The sequence below is a fragment of the Pseudoliparis swirei genome, chromosome 24, assembly GCF_029220125.1.
Source record: "Pseudoliparis swirei isolate HS2019 ecotype Mariana Trench chromosome 24, NWPU_hadal_v1, whole genome shotgun sequence".
Lineage (NCBI taxonomy): Eukaryota > Metazoa > Chordata > Actinopteri > Perciformes > Liparidae > Pseudoliparis > Pseudoliparis swirei.
This window is the reverse complement of record NC_079411.1, coordinates 10,718,850-10,728,499: the sequence shown is the minus strand read 5'-3', so window position 1 is coordinate 10,728,499 and position 9,650 is coordinate 10,718,850. Positions and strand designations below refer to the sequence as shown.

Here is a 9,650-nt window from a genome sequence, read left to right as displayed (position 1 = left end):
CTGTAGTTGAATCGAAGGGATGTGGAAACCATTTCCTCTGAGAGAAACAGCGAAAGACAGAGGATATGGTTCATCTGTGTCCAAATCCCTTGATACCGTGTTTTGCGTCGACAGGTCAAAGGGTCAAATGATGAGCTTGTGTCTCCCACGACTGAGCCCGAAAGCAATCATTGCACATTAATACATCATAGACTTGTTTTTAACAACTAAAACCATAACGATTCAGCCCAGTGAACGTTTCACAATGTTGAAAAAGGCTAAAATTATGGATTTTAAACCCTTTCCAAGATGCGAACAGGTGTGATGTATAATGTTGTTGCTGTTAATCTACAGTATCTATCGTGAATCCTGAATAGAAATACTGTAGCCTTTAATAAATGTTGTGAAGCTACCACTGTTTGGCTTCACAGCCAATCTGCTGTTCAGTTAACTGATAGAGGCACTATTTTTATCCATGAAACCGTAATGCACCATGCTAAGACATCGACTATACAACTGCACATCTAACCCATTCAGAGGATTCATAAAAGCCGAGAGGTTGGAACCCAGTGGCCATGTACACAGACAGAGAGCAGCCGTATCAGTGCTCCCAGTCTCTGCTTTTTATATTTGGTGTCAAAGTATTAATAAGAACATTGCCACCGTATGCCCTGGCGTGTGAATCTATACCAGCACATGTCAAGGAGTGAAAAGAATTTGCCATCTGAATAGTCTCTATCCCTTTCGATTTGAGGTAATTAAGCACCTAGCCCTCACAGAAACTGCGCTCCATGGAAACCAAGTAAAAAAGCAGATTGACATCAGCTGGAGGCCTTCGAATGTGCCATCTGACAAAAGAAAGAGGACCGGGCTGCTGTACTTTAGGTCACAGGATGTTGAAGCGACCGTCTGCTTTGACTGACAGGAGGGCCGACATCCATACTAAACAGGTGAGGAATAATCGACTAAGTATCATACAATGTCAATAATTTACATTGCATGCAAAGGGGGGAGTTTATGTCAATTGCTGGAAATGGAGGCAAGTTACAATTATGACTACTCGTAATACGGCAGGCACATCTATGAAGCTCCTGTTGTTAAAGCTGTACATTTGGTATGAAGATGACATAATTTGCCTGTCCACTTTACTGGTTAACGTTCATTAAATATTAAAACTCTTAGATCTAAGCTCATTGGCATTTTTTGGTAGTGCAAGAAAGATTTGAAAAACAAAAGGAAAAAAGGGCCCGAGATAGGATTTCATCTGCCAGCAAAAAGAGCAATTTTATTAATCAAAGATTATAATTACTATCCAAGAAATAAAATATGAACACATTCAAAACCTTCCCATTTATCTCACAGGAATGTTCTGTAACATAGAGCAACACATTGTATTTATATATTGCATGTTTATATTGAAACATGCTACACAGTTGTAATATTAGATTGAAAATGCAGTTCTAGTCACATATGTAATATATTAAGTTAATTAAGAACAAGGAATCAATGATTGTGTTTGTAAAGAAGGATTGTGGAGTCAGCTGACTCTTGTATCCACAGCAACTCTGGACACAATAGAATTATCACTAATCGCCAGCGCCGTGTGTGTGAGCGTCTAAGCTGTGACAAGTAGAAGGTACAAATTCCTTCTATTGCATTTGAAGCAAAGATTGTAGTTATATGCTTAGATTAAATAAATGTTTTACTTACACCAACATGACCAACAAAAAAGTACAGTATGACAAAAGGAAATCATTGTAACCGTTTATTGTTTTTAACAAAACAAACCAATGTCACAGTCAATGTTGTTTTTCCTGCCAGTCAAACCACAGGCTGTGTGTACAAAACATGGCTGCTTTTAGAAGCAGTCATAAGAAATGTTGAGCAACACCGTATCAAACTTATTTTTTAAAAGACTCTGATGAAACAATGACATATCAAAATGACCAATCATTAAGACAGATAACTGAGAATGTAAGATTAAAAGATATGGCACAATGGAGAATAATGACCCTCATTCATTTTCCCAGGTAGAGGCGTGTGAGAAACCGAATAAGAGTTGTTCATATACAGCATCACACATATAGTGTGGACGCATGAACCCCTCCCCCGTCCAACGGCAAAAACATGAGTGCACAGGATGTTATGGACGAGAATAATTTGCAGTGTGCGTTTTACATTGAAGATTTGACAGTGTTTTGAGTGATCCCGGTAGAGAGGCGGCTCCAGGCTGCAGCGTGAGGACGAGGCCGACGGGGACCCTCCAGAATCTTATCTGCCGAGAGCAAACGGCGACTGGTGGTGCCTTTGCTCAAATTGCCCTCCGAGGCCAACAGCAACCGAATCATTCTGTTTTAATGAATGTCAGCATTGGCCGTTTTTGTTGGATGCTGTCGCTGACGACAACCCAGAGGGAGCGAGCCGTGTGTGCGTTACTATGCAGGAAAGTTTCCCACCTCACTCAAACAGAGGTAGAAGGAGTGAGGCCCGCCAATGAGCTGCTACATCGGGCAGCTGCCCACGGACATCCGGGAAGCTAGATACAGTGGGGGAAACGAGAAGAGCAGACATATTTCCACATCGATCTCGGTGAATTAAGGAAATATTTTGGCCAAATCCTAGTTGTCGATTGTTGGACAGTGGAAAGATCAACCAAGACATGTTCGGTGAGTTTTATTGTTTCTATGTAGTATAAATAAAGTGTGTTTTAAGAGGTGTTAACAAGCAGTTTAACTTTGCTTAGTTCCAAGTAAAAGATAAACTTTCATTCAGAAGATGTACGGCTGTATGATTTGGTTTAGGTGTAATCATTTTTTCTTCATTGATGTTTGTGAGTTTTTGTCAATTCACCAGACGTAGCAAAAACTGGGGCACACACTGCAGAGTTTAATTAAGTGAACTACTTTTACCATTAGCACCGATTGGATGGCCACATAAAAAGGTGGCACATTTTCCTTTTAAGTGTTTCCCAAATGCATCTTGAGTATATAACACAAGCACCAGACAGTGCTTGGCTTCACATAAAGTAAAAACAGATTAGCTGCACTTAACCTGACCAGAGAATATCTGTGTGAAACCTCACATTTTAAGGAATTATCAAGTGTGGAAATGTGATGATTTTTCAGCGGGATCTTATCATTTTAGTTTGCAAGGGTTTCATCAACGAGACAAGACCTATTCTATTTACACATGATCATTATGTGTGAAGGCCAATATCTATATAGAAAACATGACATGAAGCCTACACTTCATCAGTACTGTTCAGCCATCATTAATACGGTGAGGGCTGACCAGCCGGTGAAGGGGTGGCTTCCTTGGCCCCTACCAGTGCCGTCATTGTACTGTTCCCAGATATACCCTGTGTCAACATACTGTCTATAAACATTATTGATGATATTAGTCCTGAGTTCCTCATAAAGAGCAGCTGCCTTCCCTTGGTGCGGCCCTTCTGTGTTGCCGTAGTGGTGCAGGGCTCTGACTGCCAAGTAGTTGATGTTAATCCATATTGGTCCCCTCCAGTAGGGGGCGTCGTGTTCCGTGTTTCGCTTCATGTACATAGGATCGGCTTTAGAAATTGAACGCAGGCCGTAGGGTGTCCACAGCTTACTCGAGTTTCTCAGGTCACGAAAGATATGTTCTAGTTTGGGTGAATCTGGTGTAAGGATATGCAGTAAAAAAGGAAACAAGCTAACATAACCCAAAGCGTTAACGTACTGCAGCTTGGGGGCCCGTCGGACTGAGCGCACAAGGCGTGCAACAGGGAACTGATGACGAGGTTGTCCGGGAGGCACGTACACCTTCTCCTGCTGCAGGGACACAGCCTGGCTGTGGTTACCAAAGTCACTGAAAGCACCAAGTTGTTCTGACCAGTGGAGCTCATTCAGTCGGTTGTTGTCACGGAGCACCTGGTGGGTGAGTTCATAGTCCTGATGGGGCTCGCCTAGAAGCCGAGCTATACTTGCCATGATGCCCGAGGACAAGGCCATCCAGCAGTGTAAATCTACATGGCGCTCATCTACTGATGGATGCGAGGCCCGAGGGTAGTCATCCAGCCCAGAAGTCAAGGTTTTGGGATTGAGGAAAAGATTTGTGTCTTTGTCTCGTCCACGCCAGCGGTAAGAGTTTGGTAAAGGCCCCGTCTGTGTGGTGTTGTACCATTCAAACCAAGTTTTCAGTCTGGGGAAAAGCCGTCGGAGGAAAGGCACGGTCGGTCGAGATGCCGGCTTCTCTGGATTTGACGTGAGCTGTTCGATAAGTTCCTGCAGAGCCAAGAAAAGTGTAGGTGGGTTGGCATTCTCGTTATGCTGAACTACAAACTCAGCTGGGACTTTACTGCGAGCCTCGTCTCCGAGGATCTGCTCGCGTGGGATCCAGCCCTCCATATTCATCAGGTCTATCCAGTGGGCAATAGCCTCCCTTGTCACCTGGGGATCCCACTTGCTCAGCAGCAGCTGGTGAAAGCCCTCATCCCAAAGGAATCCTCTCGGGAAGAAAGAGCGTGACGGTACGGCAGTGAATAAAGCGCCTTCGGGGTACAAGAGCGGGTATTCATTGTAAACTGACTGTACCACCGACTGTCCATGGAAGTAGCCCATTCCACCCAACATATTGCTAAACGCTGCCTTGCCAAACTTAATATGTGCCAGGCTAAAACCTTTGCTTTCAAGGCCAAAAGTCTTTTCGAACTTTGAATCAAACTCAGCTTTCCTCCTCTCCAGCTCCTGAGTCATGATTGAGCCCACAAGTTGGTTGGGACGGTTGTGGAAGCTTCCGGACTCAAACAGAACTTCGATCTGGAACGGCATCTGGACGGTCACCTGGTAAACCACAAAGTCATTCTCTTTCCGTGCGTCAGCAGGTTTCTGTTGGTTTTGGTGGTGGGAAGGCTTGTAGGCGTCTACGGCTATGTAATGTCTTTTCTCACCAGAAGGAGGGCTGTAGATAAACTTACGGTTCATACTTTGCTTCACTATGTCAGTCAGCTTCTCCAAGCCAGGAGAGACCGTCTGAAGATAGTTGTAGCTGGAAAGATAATAAACTATTGTTAATATTATTGAGATTAATGTGTAAAATGATATGAAATCAAAGCAATCACAGAATCTGTCGTCGATCTTCAGTCACTGATGAATTGGTGATCTGAACTGCACTACCTATGTGAGTGAAGCCTAAGCACACTGTCATAACCTGAGAGTTGCATATTGCACTAGTGAGCTTAACCCTTGTGTTGCCTTCGGGTCAATTTGACCCGATTCAATGTTTCACCCTCCTGTCGCCTTCGGGTCAATATGACCCGATTCAATGTTTAACCCTCCTGTTACCTTTATATTTACTAACATATTTTACCCTTGAGGTCAATATGACCCCAGCTATTAAAATCTCCAGAAAATTATTAGAATTAATATTGTTTTCCAAGTTTAAGTGTGAGGTACTTTATGTTTGTTTGTTGACTCCCGAAAGAACACCGACATTAAACATTGAATCGGGTCAAATTGACCCGAAGGCGACAGGAGGGTTAAATATTGAATCAGGTCAAAATGACCCGAAGGCAACACAAGGGTTAAGTGACCAGGTGAAGCCCCACTTATACTTCAACAATGATCTTCCTACAATAAATAATTCAAGCAATTCTTATTATTTCTATCCGTGCATACTGTAACTTTCTATTTTGCTCTGCTGGTCTTCTCTGGCCCTCATGAAAGTTTGAAATATTGGTGCTTCCTGTGGGTGTTGCTATCAGAGAGTGATTATCTACTCAGTACAAACAATAGTGAAACGATAGTTGTTACTAAAGGAAAAACAACTTCACTAATTAAAGGACAGTTGTGCTATTTCACAAAAAGCCAGAGTCCTGATTGAAATGAGGTGCTTTTCTTTGGCATTTCAGACAGTATATTTAATGTATATCTGCACGGTTTTTTTAAGAAATAAGAAAACCTAATTCCTCCAATTGTTTTGGATTAACAAATTGATGAAACAAAGCTGAAAATCATGCTTTTGCTGCCATCTAGTGGTTATATATTTTACCAACGTAGTTATGTAGGTTTACCAATATGACATTACTACCAAATATCATCAAAGCACTGATACTGGGACTCAGGAGAGGTACAACAGACTTCAGAGTCATCCAAACTGAAATCATTACATGCATCTTTTCCTCATATGCAGCGATAATGTTCACTGTTCTATGGAGATGTATCTACATCTGACTTTTCCTAAACTCACTTATTGATAATTGAACATTGCAAAACAGAAAAAAATGATGTTTAAGAAAACAACCAATTTTTTGTGATGCATATTTTTAATTTTGATCAAATGGAGCAATCATTCTATAGAATGTGTTGTCCACCTTTACTCTATTTTTTAAACTTTAACCATTCACTCCTGTATTTACCTTGCATATTTGGCACTGAATAGTTCCCCGGTAACTGGCTTTCGTAACGTGATCTTAAAGTTTCCAAGCTCCTCTGAGAAACCAGTGATGGATGCAAGGCGGGTTCTATCCTCGACGTGAGCCTCCAGTGAGCCCTGGCTGTCTGCTGCTGCGTAAAACATCAGGGAGATGACTGGCGCTTGAGGGACCGAGCTCTGGTGGGGAAAGGTAAAAAGCCTAAAATTATTAAAACTTAGAAAAGACATAAGAAATAAACAAAATTCCTTGTTAGATTTGAGACAAATTAATATTTGGGTCACGTCTGTGAACATCTCATCTGCTCATAAGGCTGAATAAACAGCCAGTACTCACATGCTGTTTGGCAGTGACCCTCCATGTCCAGTCTCCTCCGTGACCCCCTCCCATCCTCTTGACAAACTCTGTCGTTAGTGTGAAATCGGTGTCACGGATTTCTTGGACGCCAAAGGTGATCCCATCATGCATCATCCAGCCATAGCCTTGCAAACGATCCCCTTGCTCACAAATGTGCCTCAGGTTCACATCCATATCGGCAAACTGACGCATCCACATCATACCTGGGTAGGCATAAGAAAAGTAACATGTTGGTTGTATTGTACACCACAAGGGATGCAAAACAATAACTAGTCAACAGTTTCACGTAAGAAGGTCAATCACAAAACTCACTGGATACATGCAGCAAGTTACCAGTCAACTGCGTTTTGAGAACAGCAGTGCTTAGGTGTTGGTACTCAATATTAGAAAATGTAGTCTACTTTATGCTATCAACTAATAAACAAATTGACTGACAGGTTAATAAGTCATCGGTACTGAGGCCAACATTTACTTGGATTTGTCAAGTGCCTGGGATTCTTTCCAACCATTTCACCAATATAGTGCAATTAAACATTGCAGGTTTTGATTAGTGCTGCAAAGCAAATGCTTTGAGAGAGAGCAAACAATTAAAAGCACACACAAACAATTGTTTTGGGATGTTGATTATATAGTGATACTCTTAACATCTCCCAAGACACCTTGTTTTTTTATGCCTTCATTCTTCCGTAAAATGAGGGTTTTGGATTAAAATGGATGCCTTTATTATGTACATTACCCAGAAATGTACCCGATACATTTAGTGTCTTTTAAATAAAGCTCAGTGTATTGAACAGCAGCATCAGTTGGGTTTAAGAGGGTTTTTTTTCATATTAATGAACAATACTCCTCAACTTGCTTGAAATAGGGACACGTGCGATTTTTACATATTTAAAAAAAAAAAGTTACCTTGGTTTGGATTTTCTCCTTTTACTCTTCTACCACCAATTAGGAGCAGACTCCTTTAGACAATGTATTTAAATGGACCTGGTTTAAATTTCTCTTTTGATACGAGAGTTCCCTCTGCTTGCTTTTTAGTTCATTTTCATCTCCTTTTTTTCTTTCTGGTAGTCCTTGGAAAAAAAGATTAGTATTCCCAATGGGATTCTTCTGGTTCACTAAATTAAACATAACCAGCGCAGCTTCAGCTTGAACGTACCTTTCTGACCTGCACCGACACGCCCCCACCCACAAACTCAGATCTGCAAACGCCAACCTCTTTAGCCCCCTACTCTGCCCAAGCATCGGACATTAGGGGACAGGGCCTTCTCCATTGCTTCCCCCTCCCTCTGGAACTCTCTCCACCAGCACCTCAGACATTCACTCCCCACTTTCAAAACAGCACTTAAAAACTCATTTATTTAAATCCGCTTTTGACCTGTGACACTATTTTTTATTTCATTTCTCACTATTGTCATCTTTATTGTTTTGTTGTCGTTTCTATTGTTTGTATTTACCATATAAAGTTCCTTGAGTAGTAGTAATAATATTAAAATCATTATTATTAACGCGTCAGCCTACCTGTCACCATAGACCTTGGACTCCTGGTTTGCATGCCAAAGTAGACCTGAGGCCTGTATGAGCCCCAGAACCTCTCAGTGGATACCTTGGCACTGCTGCTATTGGCATCCAGGACAGGAGGTGACGGGTGCAGGGTCACCACCCGTTTGGCAAGGTTTGATCGCATGTGGAGGGCGTAAAAGAACCAGATTAGGCTGAATATGCAAAGCCCAATGGAGATGTTGATGAAGACTTTGCCAATATCAACTTTCTTTTTCTTCTCTTTTCGATGAAATGCAGGGGGCTTGTCGTCTTTCCGCAGAAGGGGAACAGCTTCACCCGTCACCACCCTCTTCCTCTGCCTGCCCATCCTGCCCTTCTGAAGCTGGAGACAAGATGGAGGAAGATATTTTGATTTAATAGTCTAGTTGTGTCAATGTCAATGACAACTGGAAGGGATCTGAAGGTCTGGATCAAGCACTGGTTTCGGATGTACTTATCAAGCAACCAACTGGTTTGTTCTTTTGCCCTTTATAAATAAATATTATATAAATAAAAATGACTTGAGCTCCTTGTGTACTTGTACAATACATAATCTTTACGTTATTATAATAACATCCTCCTTATCATTCCTGTTGTAGGCATGAGCCCGTCATCTCAGGCTGAAATAAAGCAGTTATGCAAACTGTAAGATTAACCGTGCAAGGTGTGTAACGACAGGATATAGGTGCTATTGCAGCGCTTACCCTTTTGTTATTAAACTCTACTTCTATGCAAAGTGTCTCCTATTTAATAACGTTAGGAGTCATAACAGACACCTGTTTTAACCACAACACATCCAATTGGTAACTCGCTACTACGCCCCGGCAATGCGTTGCCTGCAGGTTGCACGCTACTCGTTAGTACTACTAACGTTTTCGCGATTTTAGCGAAACCGACCGGTTGTCCCATTATAAAGTAGGTTTAATTTGGACGCAAATAGAAAACACGTCGCAAGTCGAAAGTTTTAGCTTCATGTTCATTGAGTAAATTGATACTAACCTGTCAAAGTACTAGAGTCTCAGCTGCTCATTATACGTTGCTAGCTTACTAGCCACTTCCTGGTTGACAATTTTTTTTCTTACGCCGACGATGTCAATACCCGCCCTTCTGTGCCTCTGATTGGCTAATACGTGTTGCCTTCGTCATCTCTGTGTTGGGTTGGTTAGGATTTGGCATTAGCCGTGATTTGGTCAGGATACAGATAGTCAGCCAATCAGAGGCCGAGAAGGGTGGATTATGTGTTCTCCATTATAGAACGTATTCACTCACGTGACCACAACAAACTCTGGCGGCCATGTTGGGGTCCCACCACGGCATTGTTTTGCTGGTTTGTATGCCGCTCTTCCCTTAGAAATGACCATTATATCCT

At 42.0% G+C, this 9,650-nt stretch overlaps 1 protein-coding gene across 1 annotated transcript; it reads right to left on the bottom strand.

Annotated features, from left to right (window-relative positions):
- Positions 1 to 1,730: 1,730 nt before the first annotated feature.
- Positions 1,731 to 9,353, bottom strand: mogs (mannosyl-oligosaccharide glucosidase). The gene is made up of 5 exons (XM_056408470.1): positions 9,281 to 9,353; positions 8,261 to 8,624; positions 6,722 to 6,945; positions 6,371 to 6,564; positions 1,731 to 5,001 (listed from the first exon to the last, which is right to left on the bottom strand). Exons 2-5 carry the CDS (start codon positions 8,607 to 8,609, stop codon positions 3,231 to 3,233), a joined length of 2,538 nt encoding a protein of 845 aa, XP_056264445.1. The 5' UTR covers positions 8,610 to 8,624; positions 9,281 to 9,353; the 3' UTR covers positions 1,731 to 3,230.
- Positions 9,354 to 9,650: the final 297 nt, after the last annotated feature.

Excerpts from the sequence above, each read along its gene's own strand:
- mogs (XM_056408470.1), bottom strand. The coding sequence starts at position 8,609 with ATGGGCAGGCAGAGGAAGAGGGTGGTGACGGGTGAAGCTGTTCCCCTT. Across the intron at positions 6,565-6,721 it reads GGGTCACTGCCAAACAGCAT|AGCTCGGTCCCTCAAGCGCC; the intron begins GTGAGTACTGGC and ends TTTCCCCACCAG. Across the intron at positions 5,002-6,370 it reads TTCAGTGCCAAATATGCAAG|CTACAACTATCTTCAGACGG; the intron begins GTAAATACAGGA and ends TTATCTTTCCAG.